An 18374-nucleotide genomic window follows, 5' to 3' on the forward strand; every position below is an offset into this window, starting at 1 on the left:
TTTAAAAAAAAAAAAAAGTGGAACCTCGTTTCCCAGAGCCTTCCTAGCGTTAAAAAATTGTCGTTAGAACCTGACGATGTTTTTTTAAGTAGCCAAGGTGTTTCCCAGAGCCTTTCGTTCGTCCCCCTTAAAAGAAAAACTTTGCACATCTACGAGTCATCCAGATAGTTCATAAAGCAGCCAAAGTGCATCATGGGGCTTTTTTTTTTGACCTTCCACTGTATTCACAGAATTTCTCCGCATATAATTATCTTAAACATAGAATTACAATATTTAGTCTGTCTGTCTGGCAGAATTCAGATCAAAGTTCACGACAAATACAAAAGTTGACAGAGTATAAAACGATGCTTCAAATGTCTCCCATTGAACGTGTTCCATGATGTGTGACAACATGTGACCAGTGATGTCATTTTTTTTCAGCCAATCGAAACACAATAAGACGTCATAGTGAATAATTTTTTTTATCCGTCGTCACAAAAGAATAATCCTAATTTAAACGTTCTCTCTACGTCCTTGTTTGGGAAACACTTTAAAAAAAAAAGTTGTCTGGAAAATACCCACGGATCTGGTACGATCATCATAATGAGGACGGAAATGTAACATCCCACACAAATGCAAGTAGAATGTTATTTTGTAATTACTGGCAGGTGCCTCGTTGGCGGGTGGTCAGGACTCTACAGTGTAATCATTTATTAACCAATCAAAGTGAAGTTCAATGTCAGTTTGAGCCTCAGTAGCTGCTATCATTTTGTTTCATAGCAGGTAGAGCACACAAAGAACTAACTACAAATCCTACAATAATAATTCTAGAACAATAACAATAACAATTATAATGATCCTATAACATCATAAATGAATAATCCCAGAATAATAATAATAATAATAATAATAATAATCGTAGAATAATATAATAATCCTATAATATCATTGAATAATATATTCTATCATATAATAATCCTATAATAATAATAATAATCATAGAATAACCGTGAATAATAATCCTATAATATCATCGAATAATATATTCTATCATATAATAATCCTATAATAATAATACTCCTATAATAATAATAATCCTATAATAATAATACTCCTATAATAATAATAATCCTATAATATCATTGAGTAATATATTCTATCATATAATAATCATATAATAATAATACTCCTATAATAATAATAATAATCTTAGAATAACTGTGATTCATAATCCTATAATAACAATCCTATAATAACATAATAATCCTATAATATATCCTATAATAATAATCCTATAACAATAAACCTATAATAATCCTATAATATAATAATCCTATAATAATAATCCTATAATAATATAATCCTATAATAATATAATCCTATAATAATAATAATCCTATAATAATAATAATCCTATAATAATAATAATCCTATAATAATAATAATCCTATAATAATAATAATCCTATAATAATAATAATCCTATAATAATAATAATCCTATAATAATAATAATCCTATAATAATAATAATCCTATAATAATCCTATAATAATATTCTATAATATAATCCTATAATAATAATAATCCTATAATAATAATAATCCTATAATAATAATAATCCTATAATAATATAATCCTATAATAATATAATCCTATAATAATAATAATCCTATAATAATAATAATCTATAATAATAATAATCCTATAATAATAATAATCCTATAATAATAATAATCCTATAATAATAATAATCCTATAATAATCCTATAATAATAATAATCCTATAATAATAATAATCCTATAATAATAATAATCCTATAATAATAATAATCCTATAATAATAATAATCCTATAATAATAATAATCCTATAATAATAATAATCCTATAATAATCCTATAATAATAATAATCCTATAATATAATAATAATATAATAATAATAATCCTATAATAATAATAATCCTATAATAATAATAATCCTATAATAATAATAATCCTATAATATAATCCTATAATAATAATCCTATAATAATAATAATCCTATAATATAATCCTATAATAATAATAATCCTATAATAATAATAATCCTATAATAATAATAATCCTATAATAATAATAATCCTATAATAATAATAATCCTATAATATAATCCTATAATAATAATAATCCTATAATAATAATAATCCTATACTAATAATAATCCTATAATAATAATAATCCTATAATATAATCCTATAATAATAATCCTATAATAATAATAATCCTATAATAATAATCCTATAATAATAATAATCCTATAATAATAATCCTATAATAATAATCCTATAATAATAATAATCCTATAATATAACCCTATAATAATAATCCTATAATAATAATAATCCTATAATATAACCCTATAATATAATCCTATAATAATAATAATCCTATAATATAATCCTATACTAATAATAATCCTATAATAATAATAATCCTGTAATAATAATAATCCTATAATAATCCTATAATATAATAATCCTATAATATAATCCTATACTAATAATAATCCTATAATAATAATAATCCTATAATATAATAATCCTATAATAATAATAATCCTATAATATAATAATCCTATAATATAACCCTATAATATAATCCTATAATAATATAATCCTATAATATAATCCTATAATAATAATAATCCTATAATAATTATCCTATAATAATAATAATCCTATAATATAACCCTATAATATAATCCTATAATAATAATAATCCTATAATATAATAATCCTATAATAATATAATCCTATAATATAATAATATAATCCTATAATAATAATAATCCTATAATATAATCCTATAATAATAATAATCCTATAATAATAATAATCCTATAATAATAATAATCCTATAATAATAATAATCCTGTAATAATAATAATCCTATAATAATCCTATAATAATAATAATCCTATAATATAATAATAATATAATAATAATAATCCTATAATAATAATACTCCTATAATAATAATAATCCTATAATAATAATACTCCTATAATAATAATAATCCTATAATATAATCCTATAATATAATAATCCTATATAATAATATAATCCTATAATAATAATACTCCTATAATAATAATAATCCTATAATATCATTGAGTAATATATTCTATCATATAATAATCATATAATAATAATACTCCTATAATAATAATAATAATCTTAGAATAACTGTGATTCATAATCCTATAATAATAATCCTATAATAAATAATAATCCTATAATATATCCTATAATAATAAATAACAATAACCTATAATAATCCTATAATATAATAATCCTATAATAATAATCCTATAATAATATAATCCTATAATAATATAATCCTATAATAATAATAATCCTATAATAATAATAATCCTATAATAATAATAATCCTATAATAATAATAATCCTATAATAATATAATCCTATAATAATAATAATCCTATAATATAATAATCCTATAATATAATCCTATAATAATAATAAATATAATCCTATAATAATAATAATCCTATAATAATAATAATCCTATAATAATAATAATCCTATAATAATAATAATCCTATAATAATATAATCCTATAATAATATAATCCTATAATAATAATAATCCTATAATAATAATAATCCTATAATAATAATAATCCTATAATAATATAATCCTATAATAATATAATAATAATAATCCTATAATAATATAATCCTATAATAATAATAATCCTATAATAATAATAATAATAATAATCCTATAATAATAATAATCCTATAATAATAATAATCCTATAATAATAATAATCCTATAATAATAATAATCCTATAATAATAATAATAATAAATAAATAATAATCCTATAATAATAATAATCCTATAATAATAATAATCCTATAATAATAATAATCCTATAATAATAATAATCCTATAATAATAATAATCCTATAATAATAATCCTATAATAATAATAATCCTATAATATAATCCTATAATAATAATCCTATAATAATAATAATCCTATAATATAACCCTATAATATAATCCTATAATAATAATAATCCTATAATATAATCCTATACTAATAATAATCCTATAATAATAATAATCCTGTAATAATAATAATCCTATAATAATCCTATAATATAATAATCCTATAATATAATAATAATATAATAATAATAATCCTATAATAATAATAATCCTATAATATAATCCTATAATATAATCCTATAATAATAATAATAATCCTATAATATTATCCTATAATAATAATAATCCTATAATATAACCCTATAATATAATCCTATAATAATAATAAATAATATTATCCTATAATAATAATAATCCTATAATATAAATAAATAATCCTATAATAATAATAATCCTATAATAATATAATCCTATAATAATAATAATCCTATAAATAATAATCCTATAATAATAATAATCCTATACTAATAATAATCCTATAATAATAATAATCCTATAATATAATCCTATAATAATAATCCTATAATAATAATAATCCTATAATAATAATCCTATAATAATAATAATATAATAATAATAATCCTATAATAATAATAATCCTGTAATAATAATAATCCTATAATAATCCTATAATATAATAATCCTATAATATAATCCTATAATAATAATAATCCTATAATAATAATAATCCTATAATATAATCCTATAATAATAATAATCCTATAATAATAATAATCCTATACTAATAATAATCCTATAATAATAATAATCCTATAATATAATCCTATAATAATAATCCTATAATAATAATAATCCTATAATAATAATCCTATAATAATAATAATCCTATAATATAATCCTATAATAATATAATCCTATAATAATAATAATCCTATAATAATAATAATCCTATAATATAATAATCCTATAATAATCCTATAATAATAATAATCCTATAATATTCCTATAATAATAATAATCCTATAATAATAATAATAATAATCCTATAATAATAATAATCCTATAATATAATCCTATAATAATATAATCCTATAATATAATCCTATAATAATAATAATCCTATAATAATTATCCTATAATAATAATAATCATATAATATTATATAATTACAATCCTATAATATCTCACCTCGAACAACATGTACTACATTTTCTTTCACAAGCTAAGTTGTTTATCAATGTTTGAGTTTTCTTCAACTGCAAGCGAAGACGCATTGGCTACTAATCAGATTCTCTATCTGACAGACAGGACTGGAGCGAGCGGCTTGAGTACCCTGGTTGCCAGGGTAACCTCCTGCCCTTAAAAGGGGGCATCTGAACATTTTAATCTCAGCTGTGATATTTTGATTAAAAGACTCAGGTCACAAAAAATGAAATAACATCAATTCTCACTACTGATACATTTATTATTTTAGAAACATTACAAAGCATGCTCATCCGGTTTATTTTAGTTTTATAGTGAACAAATATTTTGGCTGGTAAAAAAAAAGTGGCTAAAAGTTCGTTTCAGGCCCTGATCCAAATGCTTAAATGATTTAGCTACTGGGAAACGAGGCCCTGATCTCTGAACAGGGTCTTCGAAGGGAACACACAGACACTATACCAATTCAACCACAGTCCCATATTCCATCTTCCTCCCGAGGGGGAACACATCTCACAGTGTCACTGGTCTGATAATTCATCTTCTCCCTGACATCTTGACTCCATCACTCACATCACAAGACGTTATTCACTCTCGCAGGAACAGCTCCTCTCACCCCTCCCCTTCCTGTCACGATAACAGTCTTTTTCTGCTGATGTTTACGTCTGAAACGTTTGAAAAGCAAAGCGGGTGTCGTCTCCCCGTCTGTCCCCGCCTGCCGATATCCCAGCTGCTTGCCTTCGCCGAACCTTTCCCCGATAATTGGGAGATTATGATGCAGGAGCCGGGGAATCGGAGCGTAAACACACTGTTTTGCTATGATCCGATTAATCATTTCCAATTGAAGATGCACAGGAGTAATTGCGAAGCCACCGACACCCCTGCTGTCAAAGCTATGATGAGCCTTCAGCAACGTTTTCATGATGAGCCCAGGGCAAAAAAAATAGAGCAATATGATAAAGTTTCAAGAGATGTAAGGGAGCTTACTGACGAGTACCTGTGGTGATGTGATGTGACATGTTATGTCTTAACATCCAAGGGAGAGAAAACCTCTGTCAAGCAATGGATGGATTTGTTTCGTCAGTTGTATACAGATGAGTTGAGTTTCTTGAAGAGGAGAGTAAGAGCAACAGAGCAGGAGGTGACTAGTCCAGTTATTGAGTGGGCCTAGACTCTAGCGTCCAGGCTCATTGATCATGTCCTAGCGTCCAGGTTCATTGATCATGTCCGAGCGTCCAGGTTCATTGATCATGTCCTAGCGTCCAGGTTCATTGATCATGTCCGAGCGTCCAGGTTCATTGATCATGTCCTAGCGTCCAGGTTCATTGATCATGTCCGAGCGTCCAGGTTCATTGATAGTACAGATTCACCAGTTGAGTAGTCATTATTCTTGTTTCTATCAGCAAGCATGGTGACTGGTGAGTCATTGCCAGTTCCAATACCATCTCTGCAGGTCAGTCCAAGAGAGAGTGACAACCAAGAGTAGACTTTGCTTTCGCAGAAGAACACCGTGTGCTTGGGTTCTGACACTGGGGGGAAAAAAAACACAGGTGCTTCCTAGCACCATGAGTCTCCATGGAAACACATCCTGTGGCCCCTCGCGACATTGATGGATCCGACACTTCATTTCTACCTTTCACTGACAGATACTGGTGGTCCTTCTGTAGCTCAGTTGGTAGAGCATGGCGCTTGTAACGCCAGGGTAGTGGGTTCGATTCCCGGGACCACCCATACGTAGAATGTATGCACACATGACTGTAAGTCGCTTTGGATAAAAGCGTCTGCTAAATGGCATATATTATTATTATTATTATTATAATCATATATTATTATTATAGATCCTGGTTGACGTGAGCAAAGTGATCGGCCCTCACGACATTCACAGGGAGGACAGACTGTAACACAACCACTGTCATTTCAGAACATATTTTTGTTTTATTATGTCCATGTAGAGTTGGTTCGGGGCCTTGAGAGGTGGTTTGAAGGTTACAAAACACCCTCTCGTTACAGTAGCAGTCTGTCTGGTGTAGAAACCACTCTGTGTCCTAGAGTCATCGTCAGAGATATTATCTACAGTGATCTGTGTCCTAGAGTCATCGTCAGAGATATTATCTATAGTGATCTGTGTTCTAGAGTCATCGTCAGAGATATTATCTATAGTGATCTGTGTTCTAGAGTCATCGTCAGAGATATTATCTATAGTGATCTGTGTTCTAGAGTCATCGTCAGAGATATTATCTATAGTGATCTGTGTTCTAGAGTCATCGTCAGAGATATTATCTACAGTGATCTGTGTCCTAGAGTCATCGTCAGAGATATTATCTACAGTGATCTGTGTTCTAGAGTCATCGTCAGAGATATTATCTACAGTGATCTGTGTCCTAGAGTCATCGTCAGAGATATTATCTACAGTGATCTGTGTCCTAGAGTCATCGTCAGAGATATTATCTATAGTGATCTGTGTTCTAGAGTCATCGTCAGAGATATTATCTATAGTGATCTGTGTTCTAGAGTCATCGTCAGAGATATTATCTATAGTGATCTGTGTTCTAGAGTCATCGTCAGAGATATTATCTATAGTGATCTGTGTTCTAGAGTCATCGTCAGAGATATTATCTATAGTGATCTGTGTTCTAGAGTCATCGTCAGAGATATTATCTACAGTGATCTGTGTTCTAGAGTCATCGTCAGAGATATTATCTACAGTGATCTGTGTTCTAGAGTCATCGTCAGAGATATTATCTATAGTGATCTGTGTTCTAGAGTCATCGTCAGAGATATTATCTATAGTGATCTGTGTTCTAGAGTCATCGTCAGAGATATTATCTACAGTGATCTGTGTTCTAGAGTCATCGTCAGAGATATTATCTACAGTGATCTGTGTTCTAGAGTCATCGTCAGAGATATTATCTATAGTGATCTGTGTTCCAGAGTCATCGTCAGAGATATTATCTACAGTGATCTGTGTCCTAGAGTCATCGTCAGAGATATTATCTACAGTGATCTGTGTTCTAGAGTCATCGTCAGAGATATTATCTACAGTGATCTGTGTCCTAGAGTCATCGTCAGAGATATTATCTACAGTGATCTGTGTTCTAGAGTCATCGTCAGAGATATTATCTACAGTGATCTGTGTTCTAGAGTCATCGTCAGAGATATTATCTATAGTGATCTGTGTTCTAGAGTCATCGTCAGAGATATTATCTATAGTGATCTGTGTTCTAGAGTCATCGTCAGAGATATTATCTACAGTGATCTGTGTCCTAGAGTCATCGTCAGAGATATTATCTATAGTGATCTGTGTCCTAGAGTCATCGTCAGAGATATTATCTACAGTGATCTGTGGAATCTAGGACGGCTCATTCATAAAATACTATGTTTGATTTATTGGTGTCAAAAAACAAGAGATATGCTTTGGATTGCTGATTTAGCCAATGAACACACACACACACACACACACACACACACACACACACACACACACACACACACACAACATCATCACTAATTACTATCCCAGCAGCCTTCCTGAGCTAACTCTTAACCTCTGCTCCTGACATCGTGACCTTAGCAAGCAGATTCTCCTCTTGATAAAACAGGAAGAGTGTAAAAAAACAATACTGATATTCGCATCCCACTTGAATCTTTCTGCAGCCACAGTGTGTCAACGTCTCAGAGGAAAGTTCCGGAGGCGATGAAAACCAACAGGTCAGGAAGGAAATGGGGCCTAATCATTAAGTACTTGTCCAAGAAAGCAAGCAGTCCAGAGTGCCTTTCTCATGACGCATAGATCCAGTTAGGTCCAGTTGGGTCCAGTACACAGCAAGCTGCGAAACACTGACTGGTTCTTGTCCTGTCAAAGCCACCTGTGTATCAGCTGCTACAGGCCAATATCTCTGCTGAAAGTTGACCGTAAAATTCCCTTTTGGGTTTTTGAAGAAAAATAGATAGACGGTCATCTAGGATCATTGCCACAGTTCAACCTTGCTGCCCAGACAGACAGGAGTAGATACTCCTCAGAGAGTTAAAGTAGCAAGGAGACCATGTAAAGACCACGCTGTTGTCACCGTCAGTGGGTTCGTGTTGTCCGTTTTCTTATTTTCTTCTCTTTAAATGTATTGTAGTCGGTATAAAAACATGTCCTTTTCCCTCTGTCCAGTTATAGATGAGGGTCTTTCTCGTAAAGGGGACTCCGGCATGGGTGGGTCTCCTGCCTTTACACTCCCTCTGCCTGTAAGGTGGGTGATGGGAGACATGGTAGGAGGAAGAAGATGGAGAGAGAGAAAGGGAGAGAGAGAGAGAGAGTGAGAGTGTGAGACAGAGAGAGAGGCAGAGAGACAGACAGAGTGAGAGTGAGAGTGAGAGAGAGAGAGAGAGAGAGAGAGAGAGAGAGAGAGAGAGAGAGAGAGAGAGAGAGAGAGAGAGAGAGAGAGAGAGAGAGAGAGAGAGAGAGAGAGAGAGAGAGAGAGAGAGAGAGAGAGAGAGAGAGAGAGAGAGAGAGAGAGAGAGAGAGAGAGTGATAGACAGAGAGAGTGATAGACAGAGAGAGGGACAGAGAGAGAGAGAGTGTGTGAGAGAGAGACAGAGACAGAAACAGAGAGAGACACAGAGACAGAGACACAGAGACAGAGACACAGAGAGAGAGACACACAGAGAGAGAGAGAGAGAGTGAGAGACAGAGAGAGAGAGAGAGAGAGAGAGAGAGAGAGAGTGATAGAGTGATAGACAGAGAGAGGGACAGAGAGAGAGAGAGAGAGTGTGTGAGAGAGAGACAGAGACAGAAACAGAGAGAGACACAGAGAGAGAGACAGAGAGAGACACAGAGACAGACACAGAGAGAGAGACACAGAGAGAGAGAGAGAGAGAGAGAGAGAGAGAGAGAGAGAGAGAGAGTGATAGACAGAGAGAGGGACAGAGAGAGAGAGAGTGTGTGAGAGAGAGACAGAGACAGAAAGAGAGAGAGACACAGAGAGAGAGACAGAGAGAGACACAGAGACAGAGACACAGAGAGAGAGACACAGAGAGAGAGACACAGAGAGAGAGAGACACAGAGACAGAGACACAGAGAGAGAGACACAGAGAGAGAGACACAGAGAGAGAGAGACACAGAGACAGAGACACAGAGAGAGAGACACAGAGAGAGAGACAGAGAGAGAGAGAGAGAGACACAGAGAGAGAGACAGAGAGAGACACAGAGACAGAGACACAGAGAAAGAGACACAGAGAGAGAGATTAGGAATATATAGAGGAGGCAGGTAGCATGATAAAAGAGGATGAGAGAGAGGCGGATGGTGAGAAGATGGTGATGAGACATGAAGAGAAAAGAAAAGAGAAACATGGTTAGAGACGTGACACACGATCGTGTTTGTCTGCTTGAATTTATAAACCTTGAATTCAGTTGAACTTTGAACTTTGGGTGTGAATAAAAATGTCTAGGAAACATCCTGATAGAGAAGAAGAAGAAGCAGAAGACCAGTCACTATATAGGGAATAGGGCTCTGGTCTATAGTAGTACCACTATATAGGGAATAGGGCTCTGGTCTATAGTAGTGCACTATATAGGGAATAGGGCTCTGGTCTATAGTGGTACCACTACATAGGGAATAGGGCTCTGGTCTATAGTAGTACCACTATATAGGGAATAGGGCTTTGGTCTATAGTAGGACCACTATATAGGGAATAGGGCTCTGGTCTATAGTAGTGCACTATATAGGGAATAGGGCTCTGGTCTATAGTGGTACCACTATATAGGGAATAGGGCTCTGGTCTAAAGTAGTACCACTATATAGGGAATAGGGCTCTGGTCTATAGTAGTGTACTATATAGGGAATAGGGCTCTGGTCTATAGTAGTGTACTATATAGGGAATAGGGCTTTGGTCTATAGTAGTGCACTATATAGGGAATAGGGCTCTGGTCTATAGTAGTACCACTATATAGGGAATAGGGCTCTGGTCTATAGTAGTGCACTATATAGGGAATAGGGCTCTGGTCTAAAGTAGTACCACTATATATAGGGAATAGGGCTCTGGTCTATAGTAGTGTACTATATAGGGAATAGGGCTCTGGTCTATAGTAGTGTACTATATAGGGAATAGGACTCTGGTCTATATTAGTACCACTATATAGGGAATAGGGCTCTGGTCTATAGTAGTACCACTATATAGGGAATAGGGCTCTGGTCTATAGTAGTGCACTATATAGGGAATAGGGCGCTGGTCTATAGTAGTACCACTATATAGGGAATAGGGCTCTGGTCTATAGTAGTACCACTATATAGGGAATAGGGCTCTGGTCTATAGTAGTGCACTATATAGGGAATAGGGCTCTGGTCTATAGTAGTACCACTATATAGGGAATAGGGCTCTGGTCTATAGTAGTACCACTATATAGGGAATAGGGCTCTGGTCTATAGTAGTGTACTATATAGGGAATAGGGCTCTGGTCTATAGTGGTACCACTACATAGGGAATAGGGCTCTGGTCTATAGTAGTACCACTATATAGGGAATAGGGCTCTGGTCTATAGTAGTACCACTATATAGGGAATAGGGCTCTGGTCTATAGTAGTACCACTATATAGGGAACAGGGCTCTGGTCTAAAGTAGTACCACTATATAGGGAATAGGGCTCTGGTCTATAGTAGTACCACTATATAGGGAATAGGGCTCTGGTCTATAGTAGTACCACTATATAGGGAATAGGGCTCTGGTCTACAGTAGTACCACTATATAGGGAATAGGGCCCTGGTCTATAGTAGTACCACTATATAGGGAATAGGGTTCTGGTCAATAGTAGTACCACTATATAGGGAATAGGGCTCTGGTCTATAGTAGTACCACTATTAGTGAATAGGGCTCTGGTCTATAGTAGTACCACTATATAGGGAATAGGGCTCTGGTCTATAGTAGTACCACTATATAGGGAATAGGGCTCTGGTCTATAGTAGTACCACTATATAGGGAATAGGGCTCTGGTCTATAGTAGTGTACTATATAGGGAATAGGGCTCTGGTCTATATTAGTACCACTATATAGGGAATAGGGCTCTGGTCTATAGTAGTACCACTATATAGAGAATATGGCTCTGGTCTATAGTAGTACCACTATATAGGGAATAGGGCTCTGGTCTATAGTAGTACCACTATATAGGGAATAGGGCTCTGGTCTATAGTAGTACCACTATATAGGGAATAGGGCTCTGGTCTATAGTAGTGCACTATATAGGGAACAGGGCTCTGGTCTATAGTAGTACCACTATATACGGAATAGGGCTCTGGTCTAAAGTAGTACCACTATATAGGGAATAGGGCTCTGGTCTATAGTAGTGTACTATATAGGAAATAGGGCTCTGGTCTATAGTAGTGCACTATATAGGGAACAGGGCTCTGGTCTATAGTAGTACCACTATATACGGAATAGGGCTCTGGTCTAAAGTAGTACCACTATATAGGGAACAGGGCTCTGGTCTATAGTAGTACCACTATATAGGGAATAGGGCTCTGGTAGATAGGGAATAGTGTGTGTGTCTGTAGGACTGCGTCTGTCACATGGCTCTATGATCGTTGTCAGTTTAGTATGAACAGAGACTGATTCAGAGGCAAACAATGATGCCTTTGTGTTAGGATGGAACAAAAGCCTGCACACAATGTTGGTCTCTACGTACAGAGCTGATTTAAAAAAATTAAACTCAACTCTATGATCTTTTTAATGTTAAGTGGTTGAATTCTCACACCGTGCTGGTCACACACACACACACACACACTCACACACACACACTCACACACACACACACACACACACACACACACACACACACACACACACACACACACACACACACACACACACACACACACACACACACACACACACACACACACACACACACACACACACACACACACACACACACACACACACACACACACACACACACACACACATACTCACCTCTGGAGGAAACAGTGGCTATACCGCTGTGCACACTGTGCTGACTGTAAACTCTGTCTCGTTGGCCAGGATGTCGGTGGGCTGGATGTTGCGGTCGTACATGGGGTTCTCAAACGTAGCTCTACCGTTAGTGTTCTCATGGCCTGCATAGCCGTTAAACGGTACCTTAGGTCTTCTCCTGAGAGAGTGAGAGAGAGAGAGAGAGAGAGAGAGAGAGAGAGAGAGAGAGAGAGAGAGAGAGAGAGAGAGAGAGAGAGAGAGAGATGAGACCTGTGTTCATATAGATATAGAGGGTCAATATATTGTATCATAGGGTACCTGTGTTTGTAGAGATATACAGGGTACCTGTGTTTGTAGAGGTACAGAGCGAAGCCTGCGATGATCATGGCTATGAACGGCACTAAGATGGCTGCTGCAACTGAACTGCTGTTGGGGCGGAAGTGGGGGTTCTCCCTGCTCCTGTCTAAACTCTCTGGAGGAGGGGGGAAAGAGAGAGAGAGAAAGAGAGAGAGACAGAGAGAGAGAGAGACACAGAGAGAGAGACAGAGAGAGAGAGACAGAGAGAGAGAGAGAGAGAGAGAGACAGAGAGAGACAGAGAGAGAGAGACAGAGACAGAGAGAGAGAGAGACAGAGAGAGACAGAGAGAGAGAGAGACAGAGAGAGACAGAGACAGAGAGAGAGAGAGAGAGAGAGAGAGAGAGAACAGTTCAAATACCATAAAAATAACCTATAAATATATATATACATATGATAACATTCAATCACTACCACGAGGCAAATAGGATGATCCCAGAGAGCAAGACGGGTTGAAAAGATGTGATTTTATTTTCTGGGATTTCAAGACAGAAAATAGGAAGATGTATGACACATGACCAGCAAGGTATTCACATGACCAGCTAGGTATTCACATGACCAGCTAGGTATTCACATGACCAGCTAGATATTCACATGACCAGCTAGGTATTCACATGACCAGCTAGGTATTCACATGACCAGCTAGGTATTCACATGACCAGCTCGGTATTCACATGACCAGCTAGGTATTCAGCTAGGTATTCACATGACCAGCTAGGTATTCACATGACCAGCTAGGTATTCAGCTAGGTATTCACATGACCAGCTAGGTATTCACATGACCAGCTAGGTATTCACATGACCAGCTAGGTATTCAGCTAGGTATTCACATGACCAGCTAGGTATTCACATGACCAGCTAGGTATTCACATGACCAGCTAGGTATTCACATGACCAGCTAGATATTCACATGACCAGCTCGGTATTCACATGACCAGCTAGGTATTCAGCTAGGTATTCACATGACCAGCTAGGTATTCACATGACCAGCTAGGTATTCAGCTAGGTATTCACATGACCAGCTAGGTATTCACATGACCAGCTAGGTATTCACATGACCAGCTAGGTATTCAGCTAGGTATTCACATGACCAGCTAGGTATTCACATGACCAGCTAGATATTCACATGACCAGCTAGGTATTCAGCTAGGTATTCACATGACCAGCTAGATATTCACATGACCAGCTAGGTATTCAGCTAGGTATTCACATGACCAGCTAGGTATTCAGCTAGGTATTCACATGACCAGCTAGATATTCACATGACCAGCTAGGTATTCAGCTAGGTATTCACATGGCCAGCTAGGTATTCACACGACCAGCTAGGTATTCACATGACCAGCTAGGTATTCAGCTCGGTATTCACACGACCAGCTAGGTATTCACATGACCAGCTAGGTATTCAGCTCGGTATTCACATGACCAGCTCGGTATTCACATGACCAGCTAGGTATTCAGCTAGGTATTCACATGACCAGCTAGGTATTCAGCTAGGTATTCACATGACCAGCTAGGTATTCACATGACCAGCCAGGTATTCAGCTAGGTATTCACATGACCAGCTAGGTATTCACATGACCAGCTAGGTATTCAGCTCGGTATTCACATGACCAGCTAGGTATTCACATGACCAGCCAGGTATTCAGCTAGGTATTCACATGACCAGCTAGGTATTCACATGACCAGCTAGGTATTCAGCTAGGTATTCACATGACCAGCTAGGTATTCACATGACCAGCTCAGTATTCACATGACCAGCTAGGTATTCACATGACCAGCCAGGTATTCAGCTAGGTATTCACATGACCAGCTAGGTATTCAGCTAGGTATTCACATGACCAGCTAGGTATTCAGCTAGGTATTCACATGACCAGCCAGGTATTCAGCTAGGTATTCACATGACCAGCTAGGTATTCAGCTAGGTATTCACATGACCAGCTAGGTATTCAGCTAGGTATTCACATGACCAGCTAGGTATTCACATGACCAGCTAGGTATTCACATGACCAGCTCGGTATTCACATGACCAGCTCGGTATTCACATGACCAGCTAGGTATTCACATGACCAGCTAGGTATTCACATGACCAGCTAGGTATTCAGCTAGGTATTCACATGACCAGCTAGGTATTCACATGACCAGCTAGGTATTCACATGACCAGCTAGGTATTCACATGACCAGCTAGGTATTCACATGACCAGCTAGGTATTCACATGACCAGCTAGGTATTCACATGACCAGCTAGGTATTCACATGACCAGCTAGGTATTCACATGACCAGCTAGGTATTCAGCTAGGTATTCACATGACCAGCTAGGTATTCACATGACCAGCTAGGTATTCACATGACCAGCTAGGTATTCACATGACCAGCTAGATATTCACATGACCAGCTAGGTATTCACATGACCAGCTCGGTATTCACATGACCAGCTAGGTATTCACATGACCAGCTAGGTATTCACATGACCAGCTAGGTATTCAGCTAGGTATTCACATGACCAGCTAGGTATTCACATGACCAGCCAGGTATTCAGCTAGGTATTCACATGACCAGCTAGGTATTCAGCTAGGTATTCACATGACCAGCTAGGTATTCACATGACCAGCTAGGTATTCACATGACCAGCTAGGTATTCACATGACCAGCTAGGTATTCACATGACCAGCTAGGTATTCACATGACCAGCTAGGTATTCAAAACACAATAAAATACAAAATACACAACACGGTGACTCAACCATGGACCAACTAGGATGAAACCAAATATGACAAACAACAACAAAAATGAAAATTCGAACAAAGCTAATATGTATCTATTAAAGAAACAACTTAGACCTGACAGACGTCCAAGCCAATTAAAAATCAACGACACAGAAAAAACAAGACAATTTTCCATTAAATGATTGGCTAATCTAGAGAGAAAGTTGCAAAGGGGGCTCATCGGACAAGTTCCTGGGAACGTCAAATTCCATTATTCCAACAATGGCTTTTAATTAATGACTTCAAGGCCCGACAGCGAAGAAGTCATTTCAGATTCCATTTTCAATTTAGGGCGGCGCGTGTGTATCCAACGACAACAAGAGAGAGATGGCCCACCTGAGAGTGGATGCCAACCGAGCGCCAATGAAGACCCAACGACTAACAAGAATGAACTCAATTAATTAGGCTGGGGAGCGGTGGCCAACCAAAACCCCACAGAGTTGGGAAGCCGTGGCCAACCAAAACCCCACAGAGTTGGGAAGCGGTGGCCAACCAAAACTCCACAGAGTTGGGAAGCGGTGGCCAACCAAAACCCCACAGAGTTGGGAAGCGGTGGCCAACCAAAACCCCACAGAGTTGGGAAGCGGTGGCCAACCAAAACCCCACAGAGTTGGGAAGCGGTGGCCAACCAAAACCCCACAGAGTTGGGAAGCGGTGGCCAACCAAAACCCCACAGAGTTGGGAAGCGGTGGCCAACCAAAACCCCACAGAGTTGGGAAGCGGTGGCCAACCAAAACCCCACAGAGTTGGGAAGCGGTGGCCAACCAATACCCCACAGAGTTGGGAAGCGGTGGCCAACCAAAACCCCACAGAGCGAAGAGAAGCACACAGTCCTGAGCACCTAACGTCCCAGGTCATATCAGGTTACCCTGCCATCCCAGGTCATATCAGGTTACCCTGCCGTCCCAGGTCATATCAGGTTACCCTGTCGTCCCAGGTCATATCAGGTTACCCTGCCGTCCCAGGTCATATCAGGTTACCCTGTCGTCCCAGGTCATATCAGGTTACCCTGTCGTCCCAGGTCATATCAGGTTACCCTGCCGTCCCAGGTCATATCAGGTTACCCTGTCGTCCCAGGTCATATCAGGTTACCCTGCCGTCCCAGGTCATATCAGGTTACCCTGTCGTCCCAGGTCATATCAGAATACCCTGCCGTCCCAGGTCATATCAGAATACCCTGCCGTCCTAGGTCATATCAGGTTACCCATCATTTAAGAGTAACCTTGAATGATGGGTAGTCTAGAGACTAGAGTGGTGTCTAGAGTGGGGTCAAGAGCTGTGTCTAGAGTGATGTATAGAATGGGGTCTAGAATGATGTATAGAGTGGTGTCTAGAGTGGGGTCTAGAGTGGTGTCTAGAGTGGTGTCTAGAGTGGTGTCTAGAGTGGGGTCTAGAGTGGGGTCTAGAGTGGTGTATAGAGTGGTATCTAGAGTGGTGTCTAGAGTGGTGTATTGAATCTATAGTGGTGTCTAGAGTGGTGTCTAGAGTCTAGAGTGGTGTATAGAGTGGTGTATAGAGTGTTCTCTAGACTATTGTCTATAGTGGTGTCTAGAGTCTAAAGTGGTGTCTAGAGTGGAGTCTAGAGTGTTCTCTAGAGTATTGTCTATAGTGGTGTCTAGAGTCTAGAGTGGTGTCTAGAGTGGTGTCTAGAGTGGTGTCTAGAGTATTGTCTAGAGTGGTGTCTAGAGTCTAGAGTGGCATCTAGAGTGGCGTCTAGAGTGGCATCTAGAGTGGCGTATAGAGTGGTGTCTATAGTCTAGAATGGTGTCTAGAGTGGGGTCTAGAGTGGCATCTACAGTCTAGAATGGTGTATAGAGTGGTGTATATTGTGGTGTATAGAGTGGTGTCTAGAGTCTAGAGTGGTGTATAGAGTGGTGTATAATATAATAATAATATATGCCATTTAGCAGATGCTTTTATCCAAAGCGACTTACAGTCATGTGTGCATACATTCTACGTATGGGTGATCCCGGAAATCGAACCCACTACCCTGGCGTTACAAGCGCCATGCTCTACCAACTGAGCTACAGAAGGACCACGGTGGCCATATATTGTGGTGTATAGAGTGGTGTATATTATGGTGTATAGAGTGGTGTCTAGAGTGGTGTATAGAGTGGTGTATAGAGTGGTGTATAGAGTGGTGTATAGA

At 36.8% G+C, this 18374-nt stretch overlaps 1 protein-coding gene across 1 annotated transcript in view; it reads right to left on the bottom strand.

Annotated features, from left to right (window-relative positions):
• Positions 1-8494: 8494 nt before the first annotated feature.
• The window catches only part of LOC118381542 (CUB and sushi domain-containing protein 2-like), a 1147246-nt gene continuing 1137366 nt past the window's right edge, over positions 8495-18374 (bottom strand). Inside the window, 3 exon segments of the mRNA XM_052473074.1 lie at positions 8495-9388; positions 13107-13284; positions 13452-13578. Coding sequence (XP_052329034.1) covers positions 13125-13284; positions 13452-13578 — 287 coding nt within the window. The 3' untranslated portion in view covers positions 8495-9388; positions 13107-13124.

The sequence above is a fragment of the Oncorhynchus keta genome, chromosome 20 (genome assembly GCF_023373465.1).
Source record: "Oncorhynchus keta strain PuntledgeMale-10-30-2019 chromosome 20, Oket_V2, whole genome shotgun sequence".
NCBI classification, from domain to species: Eukaryota; Metazoa; Chordata; class Actinopteri; order Salmoniformes; family Salmonidae; genus Oncorhynchus; species Oncorhynchus keta.